The sequence below is a fragment of the Anolis carolinensis genome, chromosome 6, assembly GCF_035594765.1.
Source record: "Anolis carolinensis isolate JA03-04 chromosome 6, rAnoCar3.1.pri, whole genome shotgun sequence".
Taxonomy (NCBI): domain Eukaryota; kingdom Metazoa; phylum Chordata; class Lepidosauria; order Squamata; family Dactyloidae; genus Anolis; species Anolis carolinensis.
In genome coordinates this window covers 79,776,479-79,796,120 of record NC_085846.1, presented here as the reverse complement: position 1 = coordinate 79,796,120, position 19,642 = coordinate 79,776,479, and the positions used below count along the sequence as shown (strand labels likewise).

At 37.7% G+C, this 19,642-nt stretch overlaps 1 protein-coding gene across 2 annotated transcripts in view; it reads right to left on the bottom strand.

Moving 5' to 3' along the window:
* Positions 1–19,642, bottom strand: part of rftn1 (raftlin, lipid raft linker 1) — a 154,917-nt gene that overhangs the window by 98,837 nt on the left and 36,438 nt on the right. For both annotated transcript variants that reach the window (XM_062957592.1, XM_003222168.4), the window contains exon 3: positions 7,741–7,927. In XM_062957592.1, the coding sequence (XP_062813662.1) occupies positions 7,741–7,927 (187 nt within the window). The remainder of the gene's footprint in view (positions 1–7,740; positions 7,928–19,642) is intronic.

Sequence of the window (19,642 nt, the reverse complement as noted above, 5' to 3'; positions counted from 1 at the left end):
ATTCATTTAAAGCCCTTCATAGTCTGGGACCAGGTTAGTGTACTCATATAAGATGAATCAGGTTTGAAGATCAACCTTGGAGCAGAACTTGAAAATACTATTTTTGGGGATCAGAACCCCAAGAATGCCCTCACAAGAGCCCAGTCACAATGACGATTTCTGAGAACTGTAATCCAAAAATGTGCACACACCCAATTCTGCCTAAAAGACCTTGCTTTGCAATACTCTAATAACTGGTGGAGAGTAAAGATGGTAACAAAACATTTTCTAAACTCCCCTCCTTGAGAAATACCTGTGGTCCTTACACTTGCAATGTTGAAACAGACCTTAACAATTATTTTAATTTAACTTCGTTGGTTTTATGCTGGTGTGGGAATTTTAAATAACTATTTAAGTTCTTGATCTATTTTAATATGATTTTCCTTACATACAGCATTGTATTTTTATCTTTCTAAGGGCTTAACCTGAACAACAGGGATCTAAACATTAAAGAGACAAAGACCAATGCAAACTCAGCTTATCCTACTCTCACCAAATGTTTGACTTGGCAGTTTCTTATACACTAAGAAGGATTACTATTGCAACACCACATCAGTAGTTCAATTATTTTCACTGTCTCATGACTGGTTTACCCTACTTATGACATGTCACACAGATTCAGATCAAATGACATATTTAGTCCATTGTTGTCATTTTGGGATGGATTCTAATGAGAAGATTTTCCCGCTACACTAGATACTTTTAAGGGCAAATGTCAGGAACTGAACCATCAAGGCATCCTTCTTCATCAAAAAGGTCAATGTACTTGATTTCTCCTCATGACAACCCAGTAAAGTGAGTGTAGGAAACTTTAATCCTGTTAAGGCTTAAACAGCAGGAGAAATGCATGGTATAAATTAAGTAATCAAATAAATAATAAATTGTAATTAACCTAAATCCACAGACTGATTTAGTCCTCCTTCATGAGTACCAGTTCAGCTTCTGGCATTTTCCAGATGGCCTTAGCCTTTTATTTTTTAACCACAGGCTTTATTTGGTTGATTTCTCTACTTCTGTGTGAGTTTTAGTCTCCTCTAAATGCTTTCAATGCTTGATCAGAGCCGGCCCTAGGTATTTTTCAAGTGTAGGCGAACATAATTTTGCCCCCCCCCCCAAACCAATCACTGAAAAATAAAAGCGTCGGATAAGCGAAAATGTTGGATAATAAGGAGGATAATTAAGGAAAAGCCTATTAAACATCAAACTACATTAAAAATTTTACAAATTAAGTGCCAAAACATCATGTTTTACAAGAAATCAACAGAAAAAGCAGTCTCAACTGCGCCCCCATATATTTTGCGTCCCAAGCGATCGCTTAATTCGCCTCATTGTTGGACCGGCTCTGATGCTTGTCCTAAGGCTTTATTACATGCAGCAAAATGTTTAAGGTAAAATATGTGCATCTGTGCTCTTCTTTGGCCCTGTCAAATCATTGGAACAGAGCTCCTGAGAACCTCTTGAATTTGGCCCTCTGGCTTAAAGTAGTAAGTAATTTACTAGATGTCACCAACTGAAGACAACATCATCTAAACATACTGTCTCATTTACTGTTATACTGTCTCATATAGCGTTATATTACAATAATACTCCACTGTAGCTTATCCTATGCATACATTCATGTCAGATACGCATGAATCTGATTGAAAAATACACAGATCCAAACCCAATTGTAAGTCCGACTACAGTAGATCCTCTGAATAATTTAAATTATGTAAATTAAATTTATACAGTGTGTTTTCTTTAGCTGGGACTATTAACTGGATTTAGCCCCTGGAAGGTAACGCAAAGTCTAAATAACATGATAATTTTGCTAAGGAAAAATCAGAAGAAGCAAGGAATATAATGAAAGGCAAAGTAATTTAGTGGTAAAATGCTATTCAAGATAAGTCTCTCAAAGACTTGTAATACATTTACTCAGGCACAAGTAAATTTGAAATAAGTCCAAAAGATGAAGGCTCGTCGTGGAGTCATGCAAACCACACAAAGACAATTATTTGATAATTATAAAGTAAGATGATGGAGAGAGGTGGCCATAACACCTTTCTGAACCTCTACATGACCTTTTACAAAATCTATTTCTTTTTCTGTTATACATAACATGCCCTTCATTTTCTTATCCTGGCTGGTATAGTGGAAGTGAATCAGCTTGTAAAGGAGACATGCAGTATAATAAGCTGCCGCCTGCTAGCAATTCCTCTTCTGGAAGGGGCTTTCCTCCAAGTGTAAATCAGTGTGAATCAGTTCTGTCATGTGAGAATCACTGTGAATAAGCAGTCTCAAGATTAAATTCTGTATCTACAGCCTCCTTACACCCATCACATGCACATACAAAAAACCCTCTCCTTATAACTCTGAAATTTGCTCATCACCCTTTGGCATTTATTTTGTAATTGAGCTGTTTTCTGGCATTCAGCCTTGCCTTTGTTCAAGGCTATGTCTGCATATTACGTTTTCTCTCTGTCTATATCTGACAAACAGAAGATAAAGTGATGACACAATGCTGTTTTACTTAGTCTGTGCAATAGGAATATATACTCAAATGATGTAAACACATTAAAACTCATCTGTTTATAAGCTTCTCCTTAACTGCTTTTGGTTCCATACCTTCACTTTTAGGAACCACTATAGCATCTTGTGATATTCTATAGAACTTCAACGTGTAAGGAATATTTTAGTCAATGCAACCCTTGCTAACTGGCAAGTCAAAAGCCATTTCTAACCTGCCAATTCCCCTCTTACAACATCTGCATCTTCATCTCTTCCCCTGTCATACCTGTTTCTGGTTGCATGTCACTCTTGACCCATATGTTTTGCATTAGGCTTAGGTTTTCCCCTGACATTAAGTCTAGTCGTGTCCGACTCTGGGGCTTGGTGCTCATCTCCATTTCTAAGCCGAAGAGTCAGCGTTGTCTGTAGACACCTCCTAGGTCATGTGGCCAGCATGACTGCATGGAGTGCCGTTACCTTCCCGCAGAAGCGGTACCTATTGATCTACTCACATTTGCATGTTTTCGAACTGCTAGGCTGGCAGAAGATGGGGCTAATAGTGGGAGCTCACTCTGCCCTCCGGATTTGAACCACCAACCTTTGGTCAGCAAGTTCAGCAGCTCAGTGGATTAATCTTCTGTGCCACCAGGGGCTCCTGGATTAGGCTTACCAGCAAAGAAATGTGTCATTCATAAAGTTTCTTAACACACAGTGAACTGCAATGAGTGAATGTATTGCTGTATTTCAGTTATGAGGAATTTTTAAAGAACACAGGTGGAAATCTTTAACTTATATACTTATTAAGGATTTATACTTACATAGATCACTATAGCTCTCTAGATGCTTTTGGAGTGTACTTCTCACAAGGTTAACTGCTGGTAATGCTTATGGGAGCTGTAAGCCATAAACATCCAAAGGCCCAATGCTATTGGCCCCCTACTGAAGTCCAAAGGCTTGTAAAGCAAATGTCAGAACTAACGTAAAGCAGGATTACTGTATTATCTCAGATTTCACATAATGGTTTGTTTTCTTTAAAGATGTTCCCATGTGAAAATATGTACATCTTGGGGAAACCTGTTGTTTGGTACACGGGAAAATGTCTATGTGGACCATGACTCTGATGTAAGAATATTTGCAAGTAAACAGTCCCCCAATTGCAAAGTGTAAGGTGGTCTACAGGCATCTGACAGACCTGAATAAGATAATCAGAATCACAGCTGTAATATTAGTTTCAGTAACATATATTCAAGATGCAAATATACAGCTTTGTTAAGTCTTTGTCTGTCAGATTAAAAATAAGCTGGAACAAGAATCAAAATAGCAATGCTAGCACATATTAATTCAAGTGTTATATTACAAACACACATACACACACATCAATCTGAAGTGTACAAAACAAAATAAATCCATTTGGATTCAGGTGATATATTGACTACGATGGATAAAAAACAAGGCACAGCTAGTACTATGTACAAAGAAAGGTTGAAAACAATCAATTCTTACCGAAGGATTTAAAGTACATTACACTGTATTGAGAGAACTCAAAACAGAGTGGTGCTGTGCCATACAAATAAAGACTAAAAGCTTTTAGTAACATAGCAGGTAGTCCTAGCTAAATTCACACGGTGTGCAATTTCTGCTAATGAATTTGCACTTCTAACTGAGCCTCCAGTAATCTTAAGCTTTTTGTGTATAGCAGCTGAAAATTCTGACTAGCTAAAGTCTTTTAAGCAAAATGTCAAAATTAAGTTGTTTGGCTACAAGAAATTCCATTTTTTTTATTTTGCTGTAGTTAAAGATTAAAATGCCATGTGTTTTCTATAATTTCTAACAAAATTCCAATCAAACAACGCAATTAACCTACCATTCCTGTATGTTTTATATCAGAGAAAATACAACTTATTATGTCAAACTGCATTACTTCTGGAGAGAAGAGTATATTGTTCATGAGCTCACAACCACTGATGCCTAAATCCTACCTACTGTACCTTGATTATTCATTTCTATTTCCATCTTGTTCACGACAGAACACTATCAACTCTTGGCTGGCTGGTGCTGCTACTCTTTTTCCTCTGTTTTCTTAATGCATGAACAAGAATTGCATAATCCTTTAAAGCAGTGGTTCTCAATCTGTGGGTCCCCAGATGTTTCGGCCTTCAAATCCTAACAGCTGGTAAACTGGCTGGGATTTTTGGGAGTTGCAGGCCAAAACACTGGGGACCCACAGGTTGAGAACCACTGCCTTAAAGGTTTCTGGACCACAACTCCCATCAGGCCTAGACAGCATAACCAATGGCATGGAATGCTGGTAATTGCAATCCAACTCTGGATCTGGAGAAAAACACAATTCCCATTCTGCCTTAGCAGTCACTAACTGGAGTGCCGTACAGGGACTCACTAACTGGAGTGCCGTACAGGGAGCAGACAACTCCTATGCTACGGCAGCTCCACTGGTTGCAGGCCTGCTTCCGGACTAAATACAAAGTGCTGGTTATTACCTATAAAGCCCTAAATGGTTCAGGCCCAGACTATTTGAAAATCCACATCTCCACATACAAACCAGGTTGAGCACTGCGGTCTGCAGAGGCCTTGCTCTCGGTCTCACCCCCATCTCAAGCACAGCTCATGGGAACGAGAGAGGGGACCTTCTCAGCTCCCCACCTCTGGAACTCCCTCCCTAAAGAACTAAAAATAGCCCCCCCTCCTCTTCTTTAAAAAGCTTTTTAAAACCCACTTATGCACTTTAGCTTACAGAGAGGAGCAAGACTAGTACATCTCTATATTCTCACCTAGATATATTGGACACCTACCTCTGCCTGTTGGATGTTGTAAACTATCTTAGCTTTTAATGTCTTTTAGCTTAACTTTTATGTTGTAAATGCATGTGATGTGTTATGGTGTGTCTATTTATGTTTAATTCTTGGTTATTTTTCAGTTGTTTTATAATTTTATATTAAGATTGTTTTGTCCACTGTTTTGATTTGTTATTTATTTGTTTTCAGCACTGAATGTTTGCCATTTTGTTACTTTTGCTTGAAACTGCCCTGAGTCCCCTCGGAGAGATAGGGCGGGTTATAAAGTATTATTATAGCATTATTATTGCAGACGCTGCAGATATTACTACTCTAATTACTACTTCTCTAGCAATCATTCCACCATAATACATTGGCTGAATTATTGCTAAATGCATAGAACAAGCCATATACAGACAGTCCCTGAACTACAAACATCCGACTTACAAACTACTCATAGTTAAGAACGGGGATGAGATAACAGGAAGTAAGAGAAATCTACCCCGAGGAAGGGAAATTCACTCCTGAAAGAGTTAACATGGAGGAAAGGTGTCTCTACTGAAGCTTTTTCACCGATTCTTGTTTCCATAACAACATATAGGGGGGGGGGGCTGGAGTTACACTTAAAAAATGTAACTGTTCCAACATACACACATATTCAACTTAAAAACCAGCCTATAGAGCCTATAGAAACGATCTTGCTTATAACTTGGGGAATTCCTGTAGATTGAAATCCTTGGTCATTCTGTCACTTAATTAGAAACATTTGTGGAATAGAAACTACACAAGGGGAAGTATATTAGAAGTACAAGATTTAATGTAAACAGGCTGTTAACCAGTGGATTTTGGCAAGGCTCAATACTGTCCCCTGTGCACAGATGTCAATAAATCCCTGGAAATCTTGATTCATTGTCTGGTTGCAGTGAAGGGCTGTATGTCGGTCAATTGAGGTATATAACAGACTGAAATTTAGTTGGTCATGAGAAAGTCAAACTGAGATTGGGTTTGTTCTGGGTGAGGTTGAACCTTCTCAGAAAAACCTGATTATTCAGAGTACTCTTAGATCCAGTATGGATTCTGGGAGATCAAATGGCTGCTGTGACCAAAGTTGCCCTTTTTTGGTTTTGAGATCCTCACAAAAGAGCCTGTTACATATCCCAACAATCTGAGAGGTTATTCAAGTCCATAAAAAGAGAGCTTTCTTAGTGAGAGGAATCCTCATTTTTTTTAAAGTCTCATCAAAACCACTATTTTGTCAGAAGCTTTACAAAATCTATGACCATCAGAAACAGTGAATCTCTTAAGTGTGGCTAGTTTCCGGGGGAAAACATGGTCGAACACTTCTCTTATACCAGCCATCTATAACAATGGATTTTAAACAGAAGAAATGCTCCAGCTTCTCCTGAAACTCCTGACATTTGCAAAAGAACAAAGAGAGTGATCACCAAATAAATTCAAGAAGCAAAAATCTCTCCCCTCAAAGTCTCCATAGCCCAATAGAGGGGGGAAAACCCAATGTGTAGTTCCAGGAGAATCAGAAAGCAATCTTCACACTCTGGTAAAGAAGTCATTCAGAGGTGGCAAAATATTCTTGTCGCTCTGGAATTTTTTTCAGTCAGTGTAAATTCATCGTGTAACCCTTGTCAGAATATTCTGGTCATGGCTAAGACATTCAAGGGAGAAGTGGCCAGAAACACACTACAAATACCAGTTAGAATTATGGTATTTGCCAATCACATGTATATGTTAAACATGTCTTCTACTCATCAGCATCAGAAGGACTAAGATTTTACCATTTCGTTCATATTTTCCCAATAGCAATTTGAGTATTTCAAAATAAAAAAACTAACAAACTTTTCATCCCCTTTGAACACCATTGAACCACTTACCTAGGGGAATCAAAGGAAAACTTGCAAAACAAAACACCACACATGTTTGACAAAAAGATTTTTAAATATCTGAAAAATTAAGAGTTTATGGCATTGTGTAATACAAGTATACATTTTCTACTTTTTGATATGGACTGACGTTGAAAGCAGTGGGGAGATAACAATTTAAAAACAAATTCTTCTCACTGCCTACAACAAAATAAAATTTCCACAATTTATTTGTTGATTTGTTGATTTTATTCTAATGAATTATAATTTAATATAATCTGTCCCCAAATACCTGCTCAGGGTTGGATGTTTCCTTGTGATTGTGTTCCAAAATATGGAACACATTTAAACTTGTTATATTCAAGGCTTTGCTGCAAAGCTGAAGATGGATTATAAACACAGAAAACTTCCTAAGCGTGTAAAAATAACCAAGCCTTGCACAGCAAATATTAACATGACATTGCTATAATTTCCTGATCTAGGTCAAATCTCAGCAGGAAAGCTCATTGTCTATTTTTATTCCCAGTTCACTAGAAGAGCTTTACCTTTCTGTTTTCTTGATCAGTACAGCCCTGAAGATTTGTTCCTGGGGAGTCTTTTCATTCTCATTAGTTGGCTGCACAAAGGGATGGACAGCAGCCAAGATGAAGCCCTGCTGGTACAATTCTTGCAGCTGAGCTGGAAGATCGCGCAAAGAAGAAAGCCTGATTGCTGATGATCCCGGTAGCTCAGCTGAAATCAAAGAGAGATTTGATCAATAATTTTAAATAATGTTATGCAAACGTTAAAATTTGTAAACATCCACATTGTCTATGGTAAATAAATAAGCTTCACACAGTTCTATAGAGCTGCTGAATTTTTAACTGTTGATTTGAGGCACTTCCTTTGGCTTTCCAGATTACCTAAATCACTGTTCATCACTTTACCAACAAAGGTAAATATTATGCATAAACCTGAGGAGGATATGTAAGGCAGCAAAGCCTATAGCTGCATATAATGTAGGTATTTTAAAATGCAAATTCCCCTTATCTCCCTAAGAAATGTACTCTGTACTGTGCCTGGTTTCTCTCCCTACTTCTCTACCTTCAGTTGCCAATATACTGTATATCTGACTAATCTATTTGGGCAATTTATTTCGACACATAAATTTGGCCACATATATTATTTAGGTAAATGCCTTGCATTATAAGTAGGGATAAATGTATCATTTCCTCCTACTATTCTTCAAAGTCTAATACTGATATCTCCCTGCAATTTTCCCTGAAGAAAACAATTACTATATGCCAATCTTTATTAAAACTTCTTAATGACTTCTAATTAAAATTGTTAGTTTATCCATCTCTACAACACCATAATATAATTCCATCAGCCAGTCTGATATGTAAAAGTTTATTTAAGGTTTATAATTAGAGGAAGTGAGATAATTGGATAATTAGAACCATTAGCTGAAGAACTGAAGTCATTGTCTTTTCCCCCTTTCCATTTCCATTTCTTTTTATTTTTTTATGTAATTTGTTAATTGAGCTTTGCAGTGTAGTATAACTATATTCACTGTATTTGTAGTATTATTTTAGTTTAGTTATGTTTTGTATTTTTGTTGTTTCTCATTTCTCCTTATATGTTGTTTTATTGTTTTACACAGTAGAGTCTCGCTTATCCAACCTTTGCTCATCCAACATTCTGTATTATCCAACGCAATCTGCTTTTTAGCAGTCAGTGTTTTTGTAGCCAATGTTTTCAATACATTGTGATGTTTTGATGCTCTAATTCGTAAATACAGTAATTGCTACATAATGTTACCATGTATTGAACAGTTTTTTCTGTCAATTTGTTGTAAAACATAATGTTTTGGTCTGAATTTGTAAAATCATAACGTAATTTGATGTTTAATAGGCTTTTGCTTAATCCCTCCTTATTATCCAATATTTTCGCTTATCCAACGTTCTGCCAGCCCATTTATGTTGGATAAGCGAGACTCTACTGTATTATATAAAAAGGTGTGGTTTAATAAAGATATTACCAAAAAGTAAGTAGGGATAAATATGCACACAAACAAGAAAACGTACCAAGGGCTACGCTTTCAATCAAAAGCCATTCTTAAAATGGTCCGAACAGAATTCACACACACACACATCCCTTTTCCAATCTTTCCATCTTTGCCAGTGTTGACACCAACACACAACATTTACCTCTTTAATTACATTCCCATATGGGAGAAATTCAAACTTTGGATCCTGATCTTGTGAAAGATTCAATATACCTTGTTTTTATGAGCCATCAGCAAGAGTAAACATGTACTGAAGGCACTCAGGCCTTTGAAACAGATTCTGTGCAAAACCCTGTGGAATACAATCTTTAAAAAAGAAAGTAAGCTCTAAATATATATATATATATTCTATCCTTTTTCTATAGAGATATATGGTTATCCCTTCCTGAATAATGAAAAGATATCACAAAAACTAATAAATATTCAAAACTATTAATAAAAGGAACAATTTAAATAACAATAGCAGAAGCTAGCTGCTACTCTGCACCCTGCGACAGTTTATCTTAACCTCCAAGAACCATACAACAAGAATATAGAATGCAGCTTCTGAATGAGGACATAAAACAAAATTATTTCTTTAAATAGAGAAGGAACACCCAAGAAATTTATATACGGATGAATGATATACTTGCATTTCTATCGAAGTATAAAAAGTAAGTAAAATTAATTTTTAAATAACCACTATGTAATATAATGCAATGCACCTGCTGTAAAAAAAATGAATAAGCAAGCAGGCTGTCAATCAACCTAAACCTGATACAAGAATACAAAGGAATGTTTCAAATGAAGAGCGTGTTTAAAAAAAACAACAAGTATCTTCTTAGCATTATACTCAATTGCTGCTTTTAAATCTGTTTTTGATGGTAAATCTGTGAAGCGAACCTATGACATTACCTGTACTGTCTTATTTCAAAGTAAAAGCTAAAGAAATAAACTTTTCTCTATGATATGCAGACATTTTCTCCCACCTCCTTGTAGACTAATATGTTGTCATATTTATTTGAACTGTTTAGGTTTCTTGGTTGTTAAAAGCACTAGGGACCTTCTCAGTGAGGCCTCCTTAGCTGTAGAAGTCCCAACCATGGGAGGTTCGGTTGGCCTCCCCATCACATTCCTCCTACTGGAAAACAAGGATGTTTCTAAGTAGACATACTTTTGTTCTATGTATAAGTTATTGTGGAGTGGCTTTTACCTTGGGTAGGTTCTATTCTAATTTCTTATTAATGTACTTTTATTTATGTTTTTTATGATTCTGTGGTGAACTAAAGGTAAAGATTTTCCCCTGACATTAAGTCTAGTTGTGTCCGATTCTGGAGGTTGCTGCTAAACTCTAAGCGGAAGAGCCGGCATTGTCCATTGACACCTCTAAGGGCGTGTGGCTTCATGGAGCACCATTACCTTCCCATAAGAGCGGTACCTATTGGTCTACTCATATTTGTATGTTTACAAAGTGCTAGGTTGGCAGAAGCTGGGGCTAACAGTGGGAACTCACTCCACTCCCCGGATTTGAACCACCGATCTTTCAGACAGCAAGTTCAGGAGCTCAGCGGTTTAACCCACTGCACACAGGTGGTTCCATTCTGCAGGGCTATTCGTTTTAATGCATTTTTAGAACTCCCGGGCACTTTGAGTGCTGTTTCTTGAAAGGTATAGATCCAAACTAAACCCAAAATCCTTTCAAAGTCTTTATAAATCTCAAAGTCTTACACAACAGCAACACACAAACACAGATAAATTGCCTGTATCAGTTCTGAAAAGTTTCCACTTTCAAAAAATGGTTAATGCAAGGCAGTAGTTCTTAATCTGTGGTCTGTGGGCCCCTAAGGGGCCATGATGTCCTCACAAGAGATCTGCAAAATCCTTGAAGAAAAGGTTCTTTTGCCACAGGACTGCAACAAGGGAAAGGGAGGGAAAGTCCTGATTCCCTTGCGATCAGATATGAAAGAATGGGATCACTTATTTTCTAGGAGCCTTGTATAAGTGACTTCCTCCCTTACTCCCAATTCTTCACTTAAATCTCAAAGCCCCTTGAGGAAAAACCCAGCAGGCACTGGACATGTGAATAGCCCCTCTTCCCTAAAGGCAGAAGTGGGCGGTTGGGGCAGAAAAAATCAAGTTTTAGAGTATTTGGGATTTCCTGATAAGGGAGACTCAATACTGTTGTTATTAATTTAAATTTGTATGTAATCATGCTCCATGTATGGTGGTCCATGAGGTCACGAAGAGTCGGAAGCAACTGAACAAATAAACAACAAAATATTGTAATAGGAGTGTATGCAATTACCTACTCCTCCCTTCTTTCTGAATGGGAATATCCTTATAAGTAACCTTAAATAAATATTTGTTGCACTTCAGGTTTCTAAATATTCAATCTTGTAAGTCCATGTCAACAAAAGATACCTTGGTAAATAAAAATGAAACATTACTAATTCAAGGTCATCAGTATAAACTAAGTAATGTTCTCCTACTGGTTTCTGTTGTCTGATTTGTCTCCATTTATTATTTGCATAGCGACTGCCCTGTTTGTCCTATGTAGAACGTGGAAGGCACTGCTGTCAGATGATAGCATATATCACATGGAAAGATGAGCAGATGTTTTGTTATGTTGTGGCTGGTATTACTAGGTCTTGCAATAATAATGCCTCACTAGATGTGAGGACCAAGTTGGCATCTGAGTTTATTGTAATGTCTGGTTCCTGTATTCATGTCTCTATTATGTGGCCTGTTTCTAGTGATTAACTACTTTGGGCTTGGGGCCACTGTACCATCTGCCAGCAATGCTTTTTTGCATTCTGCAAAAGGCTTAGAGCACCTTACTGCTGGTTTTTGAAGCAACCACGGTCAAACAAAGGAACTTCAAGGGGAAGCTACAATGTGAAACTTACTATTTTTCACAGCATTCAAATACATTTCCTATGGTATGAATCAAGATTATAGTTATTTATCCTAGCACATATATCAAATAGTTCATCAATGCCAGGGACATTTATATTGTTGTCACCACAGTTTTGTTAATGGTCCTTGCAACTATTTTCTCTTGGGCAAATGTCCCAGTCTAATTTTTCTATTTAATTTCCTTCTGATGTCACTCCTCCACCTTCCTGCCCCATGCACATATGTATCCCTACCAACTATTCCAGAAAATCAACCCCAAAAAACCTGGCTCAACTTATCCATGGGCCAATGTGAGTATTTTAATTTAATTCTTATTTTTAAAAGAGAGCATTCCCCTTCTCTGAGGAGAATAGCAAAAAGCAAGAGCTTAGTCCGTCCAGGAAGAGCCTAAAAGCACTAAGCACCTCAACTCTCTGCCATGGCACCACTTCTGGCCTTTTTTAATGTCTCAGTGGGAAAATTGTGGTTGCGGAATGGGACAGATAGTTTCTTGATCTAGTATTGGTGCTTTCCTCTCTCTGAGGAATGACCCCCAATGTATCCAGATCCATAATTTGGGCACCAAAATTTGCCCTTGACTTATACTTGAGTGTATACTGGTCATGATAAATTTGTTAAGTCTGCGGGGTTCTCAAATCTCCCTGTTGCTATTGCTGCATCAATTATTCCTCTAGAAATCCCTTCATAAGACACCTAAGGTCTAACTGTAAATAAGAATATAATTAATTTAATTATATTATATTTAATTAATTGATGGTGAGTCAATGCATGAATAAATCCTGGTGGAGGACAAATGTTGCTCTTATCTTCAAATGTTGGGGGGGGGGGGGGCAAACAAATACCACTCAGTGTTTTAGTACAGCCTTAACCTGAGGCTGATGGGTTCACAGATGGTTTAGAGAGAATTGTGGGATTTCCTCTGAGATTTCCTGGGGCACAATGTGATGAAAATTCAAGTCAGAGAAATGATGGTTCTCTCTGGGAAAAACCTGACTCAGAAAATACAAAGCTCCAAGGTCAGTCAGAGGAGCCAGAAACTGCAACATTAGATAAGGAGTCGGGCAAAGAGCTAAGTGATACGGAAGGCACCCAAGGAAAAACACCTGGAGCTATGGAGCCTTCATTTATAGATTAGAGCAGAAAATAGGCAGCTCCGGTCATGAGTGTCCATTATTTGGCAAGTTGTCTACCTAAGAGTTAGTTCAGGCAACATAGCGTTAAAGTGAGAAGCTAGGCCTGAGTTCTCTGGTTCTTGTTTCAAGTCAAGCTTTGGTTTTGGATTCAAGTATCCTAGAAGCTTTCTATGTTCTTGTTTTGTATTCTTGCTCAAGCTTTATTAAGTATACATTAGCTGGTGTACTTATGCTGTACTTATGACTTTCTGGCTATTCATGAACTACATTACCTTGAGATTTACATAAGCCATTTGATAACATTTGCATGGTTATCACTTTTGCTAACCCTTTCTTGGATTATAAATCTTCTTTCCTTATTCCTGATTTTTCATATATTTTAATGTGCCTATACAATACTCTGGACTCTTGTGTGGTGCTGTGGTCATAGTGGTTTCCAGGCATGGGGTGCAACACATAGTCAGTTTGATATCAATACCAGGAGAGGTTCTAAAGGCAGATCATTAAAGAGACAGTCTATAAGCACTTAAAAAGGAATGCTGTTAACACTGAACTTCAATGTAGGTTTCTCAAAACAAGTAATGTCAAATTAATTACAAGTAATACAAACAGAGTTACAAACTTGTTAGGCCTTTGTCAAGATTTTTCATGATTTTTTTGAAAACAAACTAGTAAAATGTGGACTAGACAATGCTACAGTTAGGTAGATTTGTAATTGGTTGACTGACTCAACCCAATGGGTGCTCACCATCACCAATGGCCCTCTTTCATTCTGGAGAGGAATGACCTGTGAGAAGCTAAAAGGTTCTGCTCTGAGCTCAGTTCTATTTAACATCTTTATACTTTACTTGGATGATAGAATAGAGGACACGCTTATCAAATTTTCAGATGGCACCAAATTGGGAAGGCTAGCTAACACACCAGAGGACAGGATCAGAATTCAAAATTACTTTACCAGATAAGAGAGCCAGGCTAAAACTACAAACTGAATTTCAACAGGAAGAATTGTAAGAAAGAAAAAATGAAATGCACAGATACCTGGCTTGACAACAGTAAATGTGAAAGAGATCTAGGAGTCTTGGGCTCCTTCTACACTGCCCTATATCCCGGATTATCTGCTTTAAACTGGATTATATAAGTCTCCACTGCCAGATAATCTGGGATAAGTAGATAATTTGAGATCAGATCCTGGGATATAGGGGCAGTGTGGAAGGGGCTTTAGATCACAAAGCTGAACATGAGTCAACAGGGTAATGTGGAAACAAAGAAGTGATTCTAAGCTGCATCATAATAGTATGGTGTCTAGATCAGGGGAAGTAATAGTACCACTCTATTCTGCTTTGGTCAGACCCTACCTGGAATACTGTGTCCAGTTTTACACACTACAGTTCAAGAAGGATATTGAAACTGTATGTCCGGAGAAGGTAAAAGGTCTAGAAACTAACTACAGTATGTCCTAAAATATGTGGCTTAGGGAACTTAGCCTGAAGAAGTGAAGGTTAAGAGGTGATGTGACATAATGTTTTTAAACAGAGTCTAGATGGCCAACTGGAACTAACATAATGGGATGTCATCATCAGTTTACATTTAAGAACAGCAATACCAGAATTCAAACTACTGTATGCCTCTTCATGGTGCAAGGAATTAAGTAAACCAACAAGATGAACCTTTCACAAAAATATTTTATGTTCCTTGTCTTTTCTATATAAGGATCTTGGAGTGGCAGTTTAGTCTCAAACTATGAAGTTATGGTTAGCTAGAGATAATGTGACTTCTTCAGGGTGATCCTATGAGACTCACACATGAAGATTAATTTGAATTAAGTTTTGAAGACAGACACTGGAAACGCAAACAATAGTACAATAAGGAACCATGCTTTCAGAGACTTGCTCTTTCTCCATGTAAGTGTAGAAATACAAACTTGGATGGAAAGCAATTAAGGCAGGACTTGGTTAGGGATTGACTTGATGTCATTGGTTTGTTTCTAATTCCTTTCACCACCGCCTAGTCTGTCCAATGGTGAGAAATAAAGGCAGAAAGAGAGGTCAGAAAACATACAAATACAGGAGTGACAGTCATATTAGACTAATGGTATTATTTGCATCATAACAATTTAAAGTGTGATAGGGAGGACTGCACAAACAAATGAGACAATTATTAAGTGTGGGCATTTTCCGAAAGAAAAAAGAAATGAGAGAAAAATTGTCATAATACCGAATGTTGAAAATCACAACAGGTATTGGAACATTCCATACTCCATTGGATAGATAATTTCCACCCTTAATTACTATGCTTACTAAATGTCTTCCCTATCACCACCAATTATTTTGTGTGCCTCCTGGCCATAGTTATCCACAAATTTTGCAATCTGATTTCTCTAATTGCAGCTCACACAGCAGGGAATGTGCAGAAGAAAACCAGTGTTCATTTTCTGGACAGATGGAAGAACATTTTTAGTGATGAAATTGTATTACACTAAAGAGGTACAGCAGTAGGATGACCTCTAATGGCACTCAACATCAATGTATTTAAAAGCGTCAAGGTGAAACTATCTTAATAAGAACATCAAATTTGATTTAATACGGGATGCTGGGAAAGACTTGGAAAGGAAAATGTACAAATATGCACACAAATGTGGAATAATACTGCAGCATGCTGAAATACTTGCATGCAACTCTCTGATACAAATGATGCAATGTTCTCCCATACTTGCTCATCCTTTTTTGGAAAAATTAGCAAATATTCTAATATGATTTAAAATGGGGCAAGACCATTAAGGAAAACAATGTTAACAAATCTGTAAGTATGTCTGACAACTTGAAAGTAAGCTTCACTACGTCCCACAAAGCAGGGTACTCATTTTGTTCAATGAGGCTTACTCCCAAGAAAGTGTGCATAAAGCCTAATGTTGTTTCCTAACCATATCTGCATAGAAATAAACTGCACCCTGATCAATGAATCTCAGCATTCCCCAGCTTCTGTGCTCATTGCCATCCTGGTCAGGAAATTCCATATTGTTTACACCCAGACATATGGGACTTCTTTGGAGTATACATAATCAGCCTATCTATAGTGCTATAGATGGTGAAAGAAATGTAAAATCTGCCTTCCCAGGTGATTGATTTTTTAAAAAAGTAACTGGGCCAAAGTTTGCTCCAGGAGTTAACTATGATTTGGTTTGTGCGTTTTAGTTTAATGTTCTAATGTTCTAACTTGGAAAACCTAGAGAAGCTAGTTGTTAATAATAGAGAAAAGAAAACTGGTGGGAGTGGCCTGACATACAATGAATGACAGGTCTCTGATGCTCAATATTCTTGTTTTCAAAATATTACCTGAAGTTTTCTAGGAGACATTGAGTGACAGGAGTGCTAAAAAGTAATTCGCCCCCAATGTCAAATACATTAGGTGCAAAGCATAATGAATTAGGCCTCTGTCCACGATCAGCTCCAACTCAGAGCACTATGACCTTTAATGAACAAATCTAGGTTCCTTTGAGAAACTATTGTGATCACCATTGTTTCTATTCAGTAGCTTTGCAGTCAACGTTTGGACATATTTGGTAAAATGTTGCTTAAGGTAAAGGTAAAGGTTTCCCCTTGACATTAAGTCTAGTCGAGTCCGACTCTGGAGGGTTGATGCTCATCTCCGTTTCTAAGCCAAAGAGCCGGCATTGTCTGTAGACACCTCCTAGGTCATGTGGCTGGCATGACTGCATGGAACACCATTACCTTCCCACGGAAGTGATACCTATTGATCTACTCACATTTGCATATTTTTGAACAGCTAGGTTGGCAGAAGCTGGGGCTAACGATGGGCGCTCACCCCATCCCGGGGATTTGAACTGCTGACATTCCAGTCAGCAAGTTCTGCAGCTTAGCGATTTAACCCACTGTGCACACACAATTTTCTGCCCATAAGGTGAAGAATTTTGACAGGCCATATACACAAGCTTGTTGATGCTAACAACTGCAAGATATGAAGTGTATGTCTGAGATTTGCATCAGGTTATTTATTCCTGAAACTTTGTTTTGTCAGCTAAAGATTGAACCATGACAGGATGCATAGACAAAATCAGGATAGAATAATAATGCCAGGATAACATTATTCACAGAGGTTTTGTATTCTCAAATGTTATGATATGCTTCTTATCACATCTAAAGGGGAACAGTTTCTCTGTTCATTTCTCAAATCCAACTCCTTTGAACTACTAAATCCAGGGAATACTGCAAAATAAAGTCATTAACAATTCCAGAAACAACCACTACCAAATTGATGGACATACCAAATTAATGAGTGTGAATCTACTAAAAAACATCTGCACTACTGTGTCAAACAAACTATCAAAGACATTAATACTGTTAAATAAATCTATGTGACTTATCTATATAAAAGATAAGAGAGAGGAGGAAGGGCAGGAAAGAGAACACAAAACTCTTGTGCAAAGAAAACCTCAAAGTGATGTTGATTGAGAGCAAGTTCCAACAGAAGAAAAACCCCTAAATATTTTATGCTTTTTTCTTGATATATTATGTTAAGTGACACACAGTGTCTTTTAGCTTTGGAAGGGGACAATAAATAATCCCAATAAGCAAATCAGAAATAAATATGCAAGGCATACACATCGTTTCTATAAAATAAGATTCCTCATTTTCATTATAATACTAGCTTAGGTACCCGGCTGTGCCTGGGTTATTTGAAAAGGGCATTGTTTATTTTTGTATGTTAGGTAATATCGGTTTGGTCATATGCTTCACTATTTCTTAGAAAAAACTCAGTCTTTCCTGTTGTTTTTTTATGAATGCTCTCATTAGAAAATGCATAAGGATGTGGGTGAACAGCAATTCCCAAACATCTCCCCAAACTCCGCCAGTATTCCCAGTTGTCCATGCTGGGTCTGTGCACCAAGTTTGGTCCAGATTCGTCACTTGCTGGGTTCAGTGTTCTCTGAATACGGGTGAACTATAACTCTCTGATGTCAAGGTCAATCATCGTAAAGTCCACCAGTATGCAAAGTTGGCAGCACTGGGTCTGTGTGCCAAGTTTGGTCCAGATCTGTCATTGACAGGGTTCAGAAGGTTCACGGAATACAGGTGAATGAGTTAAATATCTATCACTCCCAAAGTCTGACAGTATTCCCAGGTGACCATGTTAAATTTATGTGCCAACTTTGGTCCAGATCCATCATCAGATGAGTTCAGTGTTCTCTGAATACGGGTGAACTATAACTCCTGGATGTCAAGGTCAATCATTCCCAAACTCTGCCAGTATGCAAAGTTAGTCATGTTGGGTCTGTGTGCCAAGTTAGTTCCAGGTCCATTGTTGGTGGGGTTCAAAATGCTCTTAGAGGTGAACTATATATCCCATTTCCTAGAATTCCTATAAATCATCGTGAATTTTCCCCAAACCTCTCTCTCTAGTATGTTCAGTTGCTGTGTGCCATAGAAAAGAATAGGAAAGGGTTAAGGGAGAGGCAGTTGGTGGGGTCATGCAAATTCTACACCAATCGAGAGAAAAAGGAACACTGGGATGTGGGGCTAACTGTAACCTGCAATGCCCTTTGGAGGGAGGGCTTTGGTGGCTCCCCAGCACTGTGGTTAAAGCTGTTTGTGAAGGCCGGAGGTTGTCTGTGTAAGCGGACACCCCTACCACATACACATTTTCACTTTTATTATGTGTATAGATTTAAAATTTTAAAGAGAGTAACATTGATATTAGAAAAAAGGATGAACTGCAAATAAGGCCTTACATGATCTTTCTTCTTTATTTTCGAACAGTCATCATTAGTAACATTACTACCCAAACATGCAATAATTATGTAAGACAGTTAAACAAAGACATACACAAATGCCTCTCATGTTAGAAGACCTGGCTTATACAAGTGGCTCATTTCAACATAAATGCTTTTCTTCCTTGCCTTTGTCTTCATGTACTGTGTTTCTCTAGCTATGTAGCAATACCAGTCAGAAGGGGTTTCTCTAAACCACAATTTCTTCAACCTTGTGATCACTATCTCTTAGACTCCACCTCTGTGTTCCCTCACCATTAGCTATGTTCGCTGGAGCTTAAGGAAATTTCATTTCAAAACAACTTACAGACAACAGATTGGGGAAGGATATAGTAAAGTATATTTAAATTAAACGGGGAAACACTAAAGAGGATAACTCATGGCTTTTCTCTCACCGGGGTTGAGTGAGGAATGATCAGCCAAAGCCTACAAACAACACTTTATTCAGTTCACAGGACAAATTTTTGCTGGTTTGAGCATAAACACTGCTCTGCTCCAAAAGATACTGCACAGAAATTTGCTGATATAAAATTAGTTACAGAGGCATATAAGTTTAGCACTCACATAGAATCAGATCAAGACATCAA